Below are 16,461 nucleotides of genomic sequence, written 5' to 3' on the forward strand. Positions count from 1 at the left end.
TTATATTAATGCATGGTAATAATACTGGGTGAATTGTAGGTATAGGAATTTTACATAAAATCTCAGTCATTCAGGTTGACACAGGTGCTAAATATTTAATTAATGAGTTTCAAGATATTTTCATAAAAATATAGAGATTCTTTTGTGTCCTCCTCAAAAGGTGTCCTGCTGTACCATTTGTATTCTCAAAGAATTACCTAGAAAGCGTAAGATTTCTTTGTTCTGCTTCTGAAGCTGAACAGTATAGGTGGAAAATTTTCTGCTATTAGACACAAAAATGAAAAGGTGGAAGGGTATAAAGCAAAAGCATGTCATTTACCAATGTATTAGATTGAGGTAACAGTTTGGTGAGAGGTATCCTCAGTTAATTAGAAACATGGAGATTTTTGAAGAAATTGACTTTTTATTTTTGGTGCCAACATCTATGACTGATTTTCAGACTGGAACTATTCTGGCCCAGAATGTGTTAGAGCGGTGTATCAGTTGATGTAGTTTACAACAGCTGGATAAGAGATCACAAGCCACTGAGAAAAATAAATTTGACCCTTTAATTTCTTGACGTCCTGCTGTGTTTGTGGGGATTGGCAAATGTGTAGGCATCACCAGTTTTCACTATCTGAGTTCCTTCTGCTCTGGCTTCATTCAGAAAATTCTCATTCTGGCAACTACTGTCAAATTCTGTCTTCTTTAGACATATCAAACAGCAAAACGGGGCCATCACTTAGGGAGAAAATCTGAGTTATGTTCTTTATTTATTGCAGAAGAGGACTGATTGTTTACATTTCCTAAGTACAAAGTCATGTAACTGAAGAAAACTTTAAGTTACACCTGCACTCTTCTATATTTTTAGAAATACGCTAGTTCAGCAGTATGATAATATAAACTTTTTTTTGGACAGTGGAAAATAACATGTGGAGGCAAGCCATCAATGTAATGTGCCAAACATCTGAAAAGGAAAGGATGTCACAATTTGTTTTATCATTCCTGACAAACACAGAATTTAAAAAAAGATAGCCCCTTGTGTACCACTGGAGTCCTTCCTCAGTCTTAAACTGATTTTCAAGTTTCTTCATTCACAGTGCATTGACAATACTAGAATCATTGAATAGTGTTTCTTCAAAATTCCTTCTGCATTGCAGACAGCATTCTGCATTGCAGGGTCGGTTCCACAAATACAATCAGTTCAGGGGGGTAAAGAAGGAATTTTGAAGCAGTACTGTATGTGTAGCAAATGAGCCAAAACCTGAATAAAAATTCCATGTTTCTAGTCTTTGGAATTAAGAAACTATAAAAGGATGAAATTAAATGAATGTTGACATTCTTACAAGCATTTTATCTTTTCACTAAATTTATTTTCTGAATCTATGGGGACAAATCTTTAGCTGTGGTTTGCTCCATGTTTGCTTTGATGTGCCCTCATTTCAGATCACAGTATACTAGCATACAGTTAAGAAAAAAAAAACCAGTCATTTACATATTAGACTGAAAACTGCTTGCAGACAATTATATTTTATGTATAATCATTGCATTGACTTATGATCATGCAAGAAAAATGATACATTTATAAAATTATCTCAGTCATGCAGGAAGAGTCTGTTTTGCAGAATTTTATAGGATCTAAGACTCATAATAACCTTCAAAACATCCTCCCTCAGAACTGGTTTGAAGGAGAAGGTTTAAGAGGGATTTGACTGATCCGGGGCAAAGAATGCGGTATTAAATTCTATATGTATCCTAGCATTGATTCTCAGGTCAAGCTTTTTGCTCTTGAGGCAATCTGTTAAACATTGAAATTCCAAGTGAGTTGAGAAAGCAATTGTATAACTAAAATGTGCACAAAATTTCGTATTTCTACACCTTATCTTCAAGAGTGCCTGGAGTTTCATAGATAATCATAGGGGCTTTAGAAAATAAATTAAAGATTAAGATGTTATTGTTCTAGGAATAAAGGAAAATAAGACAAATACATGTGATATTGTAGCAGCATCTAATTGTTGACAGATCTGGCTCTTATCTGAATGCATGTTTCGTACTGGAACTTTCTCAAACTGATGCCCAAGATCCATTATCCAGCTTTAAGTTAAAAAAAAACAGTTCAAGTTAAAAAATTTTGAAACAATCTGTGCAGGGGTATTATTAGCTGCTTCAGTATAATTGTTTTTGGCTCACATGGAGGAAAACACTAAATTGCTGCTATTTGTGGTATCAAATGGCTATGTTAAGCAAACAGTATTTTTCCAGACAAAGAGATTAAAAGTCCTTTAGACTGCAGTTAACATTATGCAATCATTACTAAACTCCAGAAACAGATACGCAATTTCTGTCCCTTAACATTGTTGAATTTGATCTGATTATCTGCTACCTACTATCTATCCTTTCGAGAATGGGAATTTCACTTAATTTTAGTTGCCTAACCTAAGGTAATGCCTAGAAAACCACCTCTCCCAGAGGTGTTTCAGACTTTTTCAGGTCTGACCTGTCTTGGGATCTTTCTTGCTCTTTTCTATACAGAGATCCTAGGTTTCCTAATTGTCTAACATAGGCATCTGGTACATTCCTGTGGTCAGTGGAGTAAACAAAGGCTTTAGCATTTGCAGTCTGTTTCTTAAATCCTCATCAATATTATTGGCACTTTCTTGACTTAGCATTTTCCCCACCTATTTCCCTAATTTTAAAGTCCACTCAACTGTCATTCCTCTTCTACAACCATCAGAACAACCTGTAAGCCTTGCAAATATTTATCTTTCTGCTCAGTTAAATGGCTAACATTTGCCAAGTCAGGCGCTTAAAACAAACTTCTGAGTCTACATTATAGGTTTTCCCAGTAATATTTTTAAAATCTTGACCAAAGCAACAAGTAATGTAATGTAACTAAGATCCATCATTTAATTGTATTTGCATCTGAATTTTAGGTACCTAGACATGAGGGATCTTGTATTCCTGTTCTCTGTATCTGTGATCACCAGCCTGGGTAGGTACTCTGTGTAACATAGTTCATGGTAAAAAAATAATCCCAAGAACGACTGGCAGCAGCCACATTAGGCCCCACACCTTGCTTTGATTAGCAGTTATAGGAGTAAGTTGTAGTTGGTTACAACTGATGCATGCATTTTAACTGACTCTTAGATCAGTCTGAACAGCAGGCATAGCTGAATATGGCACATTTGGCACTATCTCGGTTTCTGATTGACTGTTCCTTGGGAGCAGAGATATTAATTCTCATTATACCAAATCCGTTCAGCAGTGACAAGGGGAATTCCTACTGTCATAACAGCTAAGGCGTACTCAAACAGCTCAACAAACTGGCTGTTTTTTTAGAAGAATGAAGACCTCAGTCTTCTTTTGAGAAGGCATTATATTCAGATTATAATAGACAGTATTATTACCATATATTACAGCAAACTGTATGATGTAACATACCGATTCTTCTCTTGGGAATGGTTTGCTCTTTATAGTATATGGACCAAGAGAAAGAATCAATTGCCAGAAATTCACACCTCAGACTGAAATTTCTAGGGGCTGATTTGTTTTGCTTTAACATATTAACCTACTTGGTGCATGTTGTAGAAATGTGCTGTCTTCTGTTGTGCTGCTTGAGAGCCAACAATGAGGAGGCCTGTTGCAGGGTTAGATAAACTCTTACTGGAATGAATTGGTCATGCCATGTTAAAGCAATTAGTGCTTCTTGACCAGCAGAGAACAGACACTTCCCAATACCTCCTTTAGGCAGCTGCTTGTGTGATGTTCACAATTTAAGCTAATCTCTTTCATATGCACTGGAGGTTTTGAGCTGAGGACACTGGACATAGGATTACATTGTCCTACATTACATATACCAATATTTGAGTACAAAACCATAGAATATGGACAACTGAATTTCATAATCTGTCCAGAGAACTAGCACCCATCTTTCCATGCTGACATTTTACCTTCTGGTGATGAATGAAAAAAGGATTGTCTTTGCCATAGTAGCCCTCCACTAGTACTGGCTGTTTTGCAGTCATGTGGGGTGGGCACATCCAACATATCCATGCTGATGGGTGAGAACTGCAGTGCTATCTGCAGATCCTCCCTGATGTGTGTTACCCACATCAGCCACATTCCAAAAGCCATAGTGTCCTTTTGTCCAGCAGGCATGTCTCAGTTGGAGGGAGTTTGAGAGCCTGCAGTGCACCAGCAGGCTCTGGATGCTCAGAGTAGCTTGTGGTTAAAAGATGGGTATCTTTCTGCATAACCCTTTTCTGCAGCCCTCCCTCCTGCCCCCCAAGATTTTGCTCTTCTTCATCTCTTACAATATAGCTGTTTTCAGAGGTGCCTGATCCAGGGTTACACAGCTGCACTGTATCAGATCTGACCTTGAACACAGGCAGCTGACAGGCAGAAGTTGATGGTATTCATATCACCACACATTACCTGTGAAATATTTCCTATAGTTATTTTGATCGTAGGGTTTTCACACTCTCCTTTTGCAGGCTATTACAGACCCACGGCAGGAGAAACATTCATGCTGCACTTGCTCTGAGCTTAAAACACATCGAACTATTTGCATCCACAGTGCTAACTGTGCCAGTGTGTGTCACGAAGCACACCATATTCTGTCTGTCTGGATGTAAGACCTGCACAGAACGCTTTAAGCCTAAGAACACATTTGGCAGACATGTAGCCAGTTTCCCCTCTAAGTGCTGACACCCCCCTGCACAAGGGAAAAGTGCAAAGAGTGCCACAATCCTTTACAAAGGAGAGACCAAGCATTTAACATCAAAATATTTAAAATGATTTATAACGAATCTCTTTAAAAGGCCACTACAGCCTGAAAATAAAGAGCGAGCCAACCTGGCCCTAAGTTCAAAGGTGGGGGATTGTGTCAGAAAAGACAAGACAGTCTGCCTTGATTATAACAACATCAGATATTTGGTTCATGAAAAAAAAACAAACCCAACCTCACACGCCAAAAGAACCCAAACGTTAAGTTTGCAAAAAGAAGAGGGAGAAACCCAATCTGTTATCACCTCGCTGAATGCTAGAGTGGAAGGGAAGCAGGCTTGACCTGTGTTTCCACTGATGAGTTGCGGGGGAGCGGTCACATGTACTACAGCTGGTGGAGGCTGCAAGTACAAGAGCTGGAAGCATCTTCTGGTGTACTGCTACTGAGGTGTGATGGGTGCTCAGCTGTTGCTTAACTTCTGGCTTGCTTTTCTGTGACTATCTCGTTTCCGCTAATGGTCTGCAGCACTGTCAGACAAAAGCACATCCTAAGCAAAGCCTGTGTTTTACACTGCCACTCCCCTTGAGCAATGTACCTACGCAAATCAGGCTTCTGCATTAGCTGGAGAGGTGGGGCACAGCAAGAATCCCTCCCAGTGTAATTTATCTTTGAAGTTTCCTTCTTCGGATTCTTGTCTCCCCAGGCCTTATTTGGTACCCAGGAGGGCATGCCAGACTGCTATTTTGTAGATGTTTTGCAAACAAATTCCTGGTGCAGAGCATGGCTGTAGCCTGAGCTGCACAAGATTGTTATAATATACAACTTCAAAACCCTGGGAAATAGTGAGATCTCTACATGCAAATATCAGGGGGGAGAATGGTTCACATCCACGTTGTCTGAGAACATGGAGCTCAAAGGAGACCGTCCTTTACTTTACACAGGATTTGTATGTCAAAGGAACTGCTTTGTATGTCCAAGAATGAGCTGATGTCTATTGAATTTGGGCAGTTGAAGAACTGACTCCCTGGAGTCACTCCCTGAAGTCACACCCTGGAGTGATAAAGAGAATAAACTGAATTGATGGATCCATCTGTCCATTCATACTTGCAGTGACTATTGCTTTGTTAGAGTACGCCAAGTTAGTGATATGGTCCTGCATGAAGGATTCCTTAAATGAGCTACATGTTATTGTGATTGCATAGGATCTTTCTTTGTATCCCGTCTGATTTTTTTTTTTTTTTATTCTATCTTTTTACTATGGGTCTGGAAAAACCAATGAAGATTTTTTACTACATTCAATTAATGTCAATAAATGTGAATATCTGCCATGTGTGAATACCTCATAAGGTTGGGAAAGCGAAGGTAGAAGGATGTGACTGACATTCATTGCTACGTAGAAATTGCTGTGCCTTATTCTTGCTTGCTTAGTAGACGCATTTTTGGAACAGATCCTGAATTTGGATTATGTTGTTAAAATCACAGAATATTATGCATACTTCATGGCTTTGTTTTTCTTTTAGTGGGATCAATGCATATCTTGTTTTAGTGAGCATCTAGGTACCTATGATTTTAAAATATTGAAAAGATCTCAAGCCTTTCCTGTATTGTTTTTGTTAGTTTTCTAAGTTTTCTTAGTTTTCTAAGACAAAAATACTTTATTTCTTACTTAGATTTCAGTTGATGGCTTCAAAAATATTGCCAATGGCTGCAGTGGGATTCAAGATTTGCTAATCAACAAAATGCCAACTCTTACAGATGGATGTATTCAAGTAAGAAATTGAAAATAAATCTGTACTTGGAGAAACTTTCTGAGACTTATCCTCTCAACTGACTTTAAAGAAAGTTACGCAGTTACAATTTAAGAGGAAAATTTCTCCCTGAAAACATTTTAAAAAAACTATTATCTAATTACTTTTGAAAATCTTGCTCACTTGCAGTCACTTTCAGAAAATTTCAGTTGTCTTGTCTTCTTTTACTGCATGGGTGTGGCTGAATTATGGCCTTCCAGTTTGTAAATGAGGGGGTTTCAGTTTTTTCAGTGTTAAAGCAAACAGTATATGGGAACAGTGTTCTGCTACTTGATTTTTGCCATCAGAAAAAGAATTTTCAGGCTTCTGCAAAAGTGATTGTTAACTCAATGACTGTCTCGGGTTTCTGCCATACTTTATGTCTCCACTTACTTCTTTTCCTTGTGTTCCCAAACATAATAAATATATGGAGAATCTCAGTAGTTTATATACCACTTACTTTCTAGAAGTTACAGTAAAAATGTATTGCAACTGTTTGTTTGAAATTGTAACATTCTGTATTATATGCAGAATATTTGCTGATCTTTTGTTACATGACAGCATAGGTATAAAAATATTTTACTCTGTGTTTCCTTTTTCCCTTCGAAGGCTCTGGTTGAAAAATGCCAACAGACAATGTCTGTTGTCTTCCTTGACTCTCCACATCTTTCTGACACAACTTTTAAAGCCCTTGCTGAATGTAAACTTGTCAAGGTCAGCATTGAAGGTTGGTATAATAATTCATAAAATTATTAGGATGATGTATTTTTAAAACTCATCCAGATAATCTGAAATGCATCTTCCAGCTGATTTCAGTGGGTATTTGGATCAGGCCCGTAATGTATGTCAGATGTGTAACTTACATCTTTATATATTTCAACAGGGAATAACCAAATTACTGATTTAAGTTTCAAGTTGATGAGTCAATGCTGCCCATACATCAGGCGCACTCATGTGGCTGATTGCCAGAAGATTACAGATGCTGGTCTAAAGATGATTTCACAGTTGAAGCATGTTCTTGTACTGAATGTAGCAGACTGCACAAGGTACTATATCACACCCAGATTTCTGTAAACCATCGCAAAGGAATTTTAGTAAAGTTAATTATACTCCTGTTAACACATCTTTCCATTTTAAAAATAAATTCTTAGAATATTAATACATGTATTTTAATATTTAAAAAAATTTACAAGTACTTTTTGTTTCTATATCATTTTTTCAAAAATCCGTTTGTTGCTGCTCCAGTTCAAGGAAGAGAGTTAACTGTAGATGTAATATTACTTAACAGCCACGGCATGTTTTGCTGATGAAATGTGGCTACAAAGATGATGAAAATGATAACCAAAGACAATTCCAGTGTCACAACTTTGTCAAAATTAGGATATTGTTTAATTTTGTGAATATTAAAATAATACTTTTTAACTACCTAGTACTAAGATATAAAAAACCCTACAAAATTATTACAGTTACCAAGACAACTTTGTAATTGATGTTGTAAGAGGAAGGATATCTTTTATGCCAAGACTGTTTTCCACTTTGGATGTGTCACGTATTGGTAGAAACAGACATATGAAAGGGCTTCCAAAGCTGCAGGCTTGTTCCCTGTTCTATGGCAGGGTGATGGAGTCAAGGTTGAGAGGGAACGGGAAAGGCAAAACATTTCAAAATCAACAGACCTATAAAATAATACAAAGAAGCTAGAATTGCTGCTTATCTTAATGTTTTGGATGCTATGTGAAGTTTTAGGGGTTCTGCTTTAATGTGTAACTAAAGTATTTTTTGTGCTTGTTGATGCTGTACAAAAATCTGATAACATTGCATGTAGATGTGCTGGGAAGTGCTGGAGCAATACCATGACATCATGTTGGTCATTCAACTGGGCAGATGGCACAGCTGCCTGCATTTTCTGGTTTCACGGTTAGAAGGCTGGATTTTCCAGCCTGTCAGCCAGATCTTGGGCTGCAAGTGCCTTCACACGTGTCTACTGTCTCCTACTGCTAAAGAGCTGTGGAATTACCTTAACAAAAGTTTTTAAGCAGTTGTAAACCTGTTGTAAAACTCTGCACTTATTTTCTTGCTTTTGCAGATACTCGTAAAAGTTTCAGCATTAACAAAGTTAGAGATTGTAACACATCTAAACTTGTGTGGTGGTTTAACCCCGGCTGGTGTCCGTGCCCCCCAGGCGGGCAGGGGAGCCACCCCCAGCCAGGCCCGCGGGGGTCCGGGCAGGGAGATCGCTCTGGGGGCCGGGGCCGGGGCTGCGGCCGGTCCCTCCCCCGCCGCCTCCGCCGCCCCGGCCCCCTCCGGGGGAGGCTCCTCACACGCCGCCCGGCTCCAGCCCGGGCCCTCCCGCGGGAGACGCTCCTCCAGGCCCTTCTCCAGCGGGAGCCCTTCCCGCGGGGGGGCTGCAGCTCTGCCCGGGCCGCTCCTGCGCGGGGCCCTCCCGCGGGGCGCAGCCCCTCAGGCACAGGCTGCTCCAGCCCGGGCCCCCCGCCCCCGGGGGCACCGGCCCTGCCCGCAGCCCGGCCCCGGCCGGGGCTCCGCTCCCCGCTGCCGGGAGCTGCTCCGGCGCGGCGCGGCGCGGCGCGGGCTGCCCGCCCCCGGGGGCACGGCCCCCTCCGGGCACCCCCTGCCCCGGCCCGGGGTCCCCCCCGCTGCGATCTGTCCCCCCGGGGGCGCCGCCGCCGTGGCTGAGGGCTCGGCCTTGCCCAGCGGCGGGGCCGCCTTGGAGCCGGCTGGCACGGGCTGGCGGGCAGGGGGGGCTGCGGGCACCTGCGCACAGCGGCCGCCCCGCCGCCGCCGCACACGCCTGGCGCACCAACGCCGTACAGGCTGGTAGAGTTTCTCTCGAGACAGGAAACTACAAAGGGGGAATTGTTCACCTGTATGTTTCTCTTATTTGAGAATTCCTATAAATTCCTATAAAAATCCACATTGTGACTTAGAAACATTGGGGGATTCCTCACAGAATCAAGGGAAGCGCCATATTAGTGGTAAAATCTTAAGAACAGGTTTTGAAATGCTTAGCCATCTCGGTGCTCTTAATCAGTTTCCTTTTTTCAGTGACCTTTTTTCTTAGTCTAAGAGTCAGTTTTTCTAACAGTCATATGGAGAATTTTTTGAGAAATGAAAAGGACAAAAGGAGCAAATGTACCAATTCAGAATTCTTAAATTACAGGAAGTATTCGACTACATGTGAAAAATGAGGAAAGAAAATTAACTTTTGATGATGATTAGAATTAAGAAGTAATAGAGGTGTGATTAAAATGTTAGCTAAAATTGAAGATAGGCAGTGTGGTGGCCCATACACTTGCCACGTTTTTCCAGTTTGAATATGTTAAATTAATGTATGATAAAGCAGTGTGTGGGCAGTGTTCTTATATAGTTAATCAACTGACTAGAGGAACTTAGCATATGTATTCACAGAACAATTATTAAAACAGTTATAACCTGGCAATTTCAGCCCTCAAGCCCAGTGTGGTTACAGAATATATATATATATATATATAAAAATATTTTTTTTTTAACTTGCTTGGCTGTATTGCCAGTCTCTGCATTCGTTACAGATTTTATGCAAGTTAATTATTCTGAAAGTATATTTCTTAAATTTGTCTATCTTGAATGAAAAACAACTGCACAGTAAAATAACACCAAAACTACCACAGTGGTTGAATTATTGCAGAGTGATTACTTAACACTTCATGAATCATGGCTTCATCTGTAGCTTATGGTCACACAATGAGGTTCTGTTCAGGTTATCGTTTTATTAGCAGTGCTATTCTTACCCATATGTTTCTGGGACTTTGGGATTTGCAGTGATTCTTTGTGCTGCAGCAAACTGTACAAGCCAAAATATTATTCTGTCCTGCAGAATTCTGGGTTTAATTTTTTATTCATTGGGGAATGCAGAAGAAATACTGGGAATGCATTGAAAGGCTAAGTGTACAGTAATGTTAAACATACCACAGATATGAACTGTTTTGAAACACACAAGTTGTAGTCAGCTCTCCAGTCCTCTCAACTTGACTAAAAGATTTTCTATCTATTTAATTTTTATAACCTTTGTGTATGTTATAAGTTAGCCGTGTATGAGATACACAATTAAGTGAAACATTCTGAGGAAGAACTCAGGTTAACTCTTCATGTGTGTGTACAGAATAGCTACTACCTATATATACTACCTATGACTTGTGCGTCTGTGCTAGAAGATTATTTTTCCTTTAAAATATTTCAGTTCCTTAAATTAACAAAAATATTAATTGGAGTGCTATCTTATCTGAGTATTGGAACTAATGGAAGTTCTCATAATCTCCAACAGACTTTTTTTCAGAAAGTTCTGGTTTTCAGTATTTCCAAAGAGCAGCATCTTTTAATTGAGCCATTAATTATGCTGACTCCTTTTTGGGTTTAAAAGGCTACTTAAAAAATATCGTTATTAATTTCTGCTTATCTACAATGTAGATATATTATATATATCTACAAATTATATATTGACTTGTATGGAGTAGGAAAAATGCACATTATAAATATTGCCTACATTTCTCTTTTAGAATCAGTGATGGAGGTGTAAGAACATTTGTACAAGGTTCTTCTGGAGCTAAGCTAAGAGAGCTGAATTTGTCTAATTGTATTCATGTCACTGATGCTTCTGTCACAGAAACAGCACAAAGGTACAGTTGTCCACTACAATATTTTTCTAGTGTGGTTACACTTGCAGTGTATTTCTGATGTTGAAGTTCTTAATGTGTTAATAAATGGGTAAAATTATATAGCCAATTGTATATAGAAAATTGTACTAGATAAATGACCAGTCCCTCTTGGCATTGTGAGTCTCTTAAAAATGATCCATTATATAAAGGTGAATTCATCAATATAAATATGGAAACCTGAGAAGTCTTAATTTTTGGGGGGGAAAGTGCCTAAATGATGGTTGTCAGTGACAAAGCTGCATTAAAAGATTATTATGTAGAAGTCACATTTTGTAAACTCCATAAATATGTCTGCACAAACAGAAAACGCTCAATTGCTAAACCTCTTCAATTAGAGTTCCTCAGCAGGAGTATTGGTATTGGCAATTGAAAGATAATTTTTAAGTCTCCAGAGAAGATTGGAGTCAGTCTTTCCACTCCTTACTAGATCTCTCAGGAGGCCCCTGTTTATGCTTTCGTAGCAGTAGTTGTGAATAATGGTAGCATGCTTGCTGGTAAGCCAGGGAATGCCTTCTCTGTTTTAATGATGGAGTGTTACTCCTAAGGCTCTGAGCCTAAATGCACTGCTTTAGGAGTCACATTTCTTAGGTCTTCTGGTTTGATTATGAGAAGATACAGTTTATGGTGCTTACTTACGCAGTAAAATTCAGTTTCCCTTGTATGGTCAGTGAGTGCTGATGTGCAGAACCTGGCAATGTCTTCATTTGCTGTGTACCATTATTTACATTGCTGTAGCTGGGTGTGGGTACAGCCATGGGGTCCTGAATTCCGTCATTGCAGTGAGCTTTGAAGTTCCTCTGCAAGATATGAGAGATTTGGACATAGGAAAAAGACAAGCACCAAACTAATTAAAAAAATATTTTTATGTAATACATCTCCTTGATTTCCAAATTTTTATTTAATTTGATTGCTGTTCATGATTTGAAATATTTGTGATGCTTATGCATTATGATTAGAATCGTTGGAAGTGCCCATGTAAGCTAGGTTTCAGAAGTCTAGACTGCTTATTTTCATAGGTGCCCTGGAAAACACTTAGGAAGGGTTATTACAAAAATTTATTAGCTATACTACATTTCTGGAACAAAAATGGAAAACTGACAGTTCCGATTTTTTATTTAATTTAGACGTCATGAAATGACCTATCTAAATCTGTGTCACTGTGAAAATGTGACTGATGCTGGAATGGAAGCCTTGGGAAATATGGCGTCATTGATATCCATTGGTATCTCTGGAACCAGCATCTCAGATAAGGTATATATATAATTAAAGCATGAAGAATGTGTTTACTATGTATCTGGGCTTTCTGGAAAAAAAAAAAAAAAAAAAAGGTAATAAAAATCCGTTCATTTAAAAACCTGCATGGATATGAAGCAGTGAAGTTGCAGTATCATTAAAACATATTTTAGAAACTTGAATAGCACAGTATTAGCCCATGTATAGGCAGTAACAAATCAAAGGTAATTCTTAAGCTGGGCAACTTTATGTTTGAAAGAGAGAAACAGAAACTGTCAGAAAGAGGAAGTCTGGCTGCTGTAAATGTGGTCTGAAAATAATGTTTATTAAACAGAATTTTTTTGCTTCAGGATGATTAGACCTGAGGAAAACTGAAAAATTGGTATTTTTAACATTTAAAGTCATAAAAATTGTGTTTTCTGTGCACTAGGTTTTATGGTGAAAACCCCTGCATATTAGCTCTAGCAGAGATGCTGCTCTACACTGTGGTCTAGAAAGTAATTGCTAGTGAAAGAATTACTAACAAGGTATCTTCGATGTGTCAAGTTGCTAAGACTGTAGAAAGCAAAATAGCTGGTGCAGGAGCCAGGTTAAACATCACAGGCCTCCACACTGGATGTTCTTGGCAGGTCCTGCCTTGTGCACAGGGTTCAGAGCCAGTTCTGCTGTTTCTTTTACTTCTGGGGCAAACTTTTCACTGAACTCAGAAATCTAGGAGAAACCTCATGAAGAAAACTTGCCATAGAGACTATTCATTCAGTCACTGTTCAAACAGAATTCTAAGAACTTTATTATTTGTCTCTAACACAGAGTTTGTGCAAAAGTAATTAAAATGTGGAAAAGTAATTAAAATGCCTGCATCTTTTATGGAGGCCTGAAAATAAAAAAAACAAGATTAAGCTAAATAACGAAGGTTGGGAAATCCAAGACAACTTCGTTTAATGTGATCATTTAAAATATCATGAAATTATATTGGAATGAAATTAATGCTGCCTTGAATTACAGTCTCACAATGTTTCAGCATAAATGTTTTCTTTCTCCTTGCCTGCCACAGCTAGTCTTTTAAAATGCTGTGTTGCTTCTTACTCCAGTTTTCACATAGCACAACCCGTGACCTTGGCAATAAGCCAAACTGTTTTGCTTACACTACATTTCTGAGGCTTTCAGTTTTCTCTCTCCCACAAGATGATAAACTAACCCGGAAATCGACCATTTATCATTTTTGTAATTTCTGAACTGATTGCTAGTACTAGCTACAAAACTGTTACGGTTTTTGCTATTTGCTCTGTTTAAGTAGGTTACATACATACATACATAATAAATACATTCTGTCATCTTAGAACTTTGATACAAGAATATCTAGTAGTCTGCTTTGTAACAAGCTGCTATTTGTATGCTTTGACTTTATATTACATGTTTTATTGGCATATAGAGGAATAGTAAGATCTCTTTCAATTCAGACTTTGTAAGTATTTTTTTAAATGTAAAAATGTAACAGAGAATACAGCTTTTTATGTGCAGTAGTCAACACCATTATGCTGTGCTGCTAAAGAAAAATTGTAAGGCTCATATGCTTTCCTGCAGCCTGTGAAATAGATCTCTGTTGCTTTTGCTATCTTGCTATTTAGCGTGAAAAACATAGAATGTGCAACATAGATTTGCACTACACAAGAATTTTCATTTCTGTTTTTTTCAAATGACAGCAGAATCATTCTGCTCATCAGAGCAGAGCAGAATTTACAGCAGTAAGAGTGACATATACATAAGGAAAGGATAGGGGAGAAAAGATACAGTAGAGTCAGATTTTCTTACAGATTTGTGTCTCAGGTATGACTGACTTAATCAAAATGGAAGGTTTTTTCCACTGTTGGTGCCTTCCTCTTACGTAGTTACTCTGATGTCCAAGAAATGAAGGTTCCTGTTGTGTTGTGTCTTTCATTCAGGAATTTGTTGCATTTGGAAGAAATATATCGACTCTTAGAATTGTCCCTGACAAGAGATCTTGTAACAAAGAAATAAATAAAAAATTTACAGTACCCTATGGATTTTCAGTAATTAAAAATGCAGTGCTAATAAGAAATACATGAAAAATCTTTCTCATGTTTGGAGAGGTTTATTATCCTTGCCCTGAGTCGACTCCTAAACAGAAAGTCTGGGGAAAAAAAAAAAAAAAAAGGCTGCATACGTTCATTTTTCGATATTGTGTGGGAAGTTAGGCATTTTACATAGAGAGAAAATGCCTAGGCAAATTTATAAACACAAAGCTAGAATAAGGCAAGTAATTCATTGGAGGCTTAAGTTATATGTGTGCTTAAGTGTCTTGCTAAGTAAGTCAAAGACCATGCATTAATAAAACCAAATGTCATCCAATGACGATGGATGTCAACTTTATGCATATGGGAAACTGGTGGCATACTGAAGAAGTTACAGTCCTTTTCTCATTAGGGCTTTAACTATATTGGGTTTACTCTTATAAATCACATAACTTTAAATACACCCCCCAAGTACATTTTGAATATTAATTTAGTCAGTTATTTTAGCATTCATCCTTTTACATTTCTGAAAATATTTCCTTCTTTATTTTAACTTGATTTTTTAAAAAACAAATAACACACATTTTTAAGTCTCAATAACTTTTAACAATGGGAAGAACATTTGTTCCATTTTTGTCATCCTGAAGTACTAGAAATCGGTTTCTTACAGTTGAAAACAACTTAAAAGACACTTAAAAATGAAAAGATTTGCAACCTGGTGACAGCATTTCTTTTTTAAACAAAAACCTGCAATGACAGAGCAAAGATACTGAGTTCTTTGAAAAAACCCAACCTTTAATTTCTTTGAGAAAACTCCCTTTTTCTTCCAGCTAGCTTCCCATCCCTCATTGTTTTCCCTCACGTTTTGCTCTTCTAAACTCCCTGAAATAGGGACCACAATGTTTTCAATTGTGAGGATGGTAAATACATTCATGAATGCATAGATAATATCACAAGTCATTTTAGATACTATTGTAAAGGTATTTACAATATGTGCAGCTTTTATTATGGAGCTGGAAACATTAGCATTTAGGACTAAAACCTATTACTCTTTCTTATAATAGCAGACTCAGTGGCAATGTTTCCATCAGTTAGGGAAGCAGTTTTAGTTATAAGCTTTGTTCTCATACTCTCCATATTTTTGTTACAATGTCTTGAACTTTTTCTGGTGTCTGTATGATATGGCTTTGGCAGCTTTGCTCCAAGTCTGAGAGTCTGAAAGTGTGCAGCTGCCTGGCTTTCCTCATTCTGACACAAATTGCTGATGCATATGGCCTGGACCACCCATCTTCTTGAGACTTTAATAATCAAATTAAGTATAGAAGTGTCAGGACATTTGAAGAAAGTGTCTTAAGTCAAGCAGGATTTAGACAGAAAAGCATAGCAAAGAATGATAAAAGGAATTCTGAAAGAAATTAGTTGCATCCATCAAAACAGTAGATGCCCTGACGTAGACTCAGGGAAGCTTAATATCAGTGGTGAATTATATGCAGTGTAATAATGAGAGATAAAATAATACCCTGAAACATGAAAAAGAGTAAAATACTTTAAAAATGGGAAGAACCCTGATACACTTCTGAAATCAAAGATTAAAAGGAAATATGAAGTATACAGGGAATTATTCTTCTGCATTTTCTTCTGCAATGACTGTCACGCATGAAATTCTCTCTCACAATGATCTAAGCCTCCATTCTGTCTTCTGACTGAAATGCTTCCTCCAGAATTATCTGTGGCATCAAGTCAGTTCATCAGTCACAGAATTTTTTGTGCACTATGTATAAGTTACTCTTTAAAGTTGAGGATAATTTGGAATCATGGGGACCTCTGGAGTAGTGGTTATATGGATGTATAAACAGTTATCTCAACTTTGTTTTCTTATGTGTCCACACTTAATAATCTTCAGATTCTGGCTGGTCCTGAAAGCCAGGCTGCAACATAAATATTTATTAATATTTTAAAAATAAGTTACCCAAACCAAAGTGGCAATTTAGCTT

General features: G+C 38.1%; 1 protein-coding gene across 1 annotated transcript in view; it reads left to right on the forward strand.

The window, feature by feature from the left end:
* FBXL13 (F-box and leucine rich repeat protein 13) overlaps positions 1-16,461 on the forward strand; it is a 90,433-nt gene that overhangs the window by 50,816 nt on the left and 23,156 nt on the right. The window contains 5 exon segments of the mRNA XM_037388274.1: positions 6,376-6,474; positions 7,102-7,219; positions 7,376-7,538; positions 11,043-11,162; positions 12,326-12,452. Of these exon segments, the coding sequence (XP_037244171.1) occupies positions 6,376-6,474; positions 7,102-7,219; positions 7,376-7,538; positions 11,043-11,162; positions 12,326-12,452 (627 nt within the window).

This window comes from Falco rusticolus, chromosome 5 (genome assembly GCF_015220075.1).
Source record: "Falco rusticolus isolate bFalRus1 chromosome 5, bFalRus1.pri, whole genome shotgun sequence".
NCBI classification, from domain to species: domain Eukaryota; kingdom Metazoa; phylum Chordata; class Aves; order Falconiformes; family Falconidae; genus Falco; species Falco rusticolus.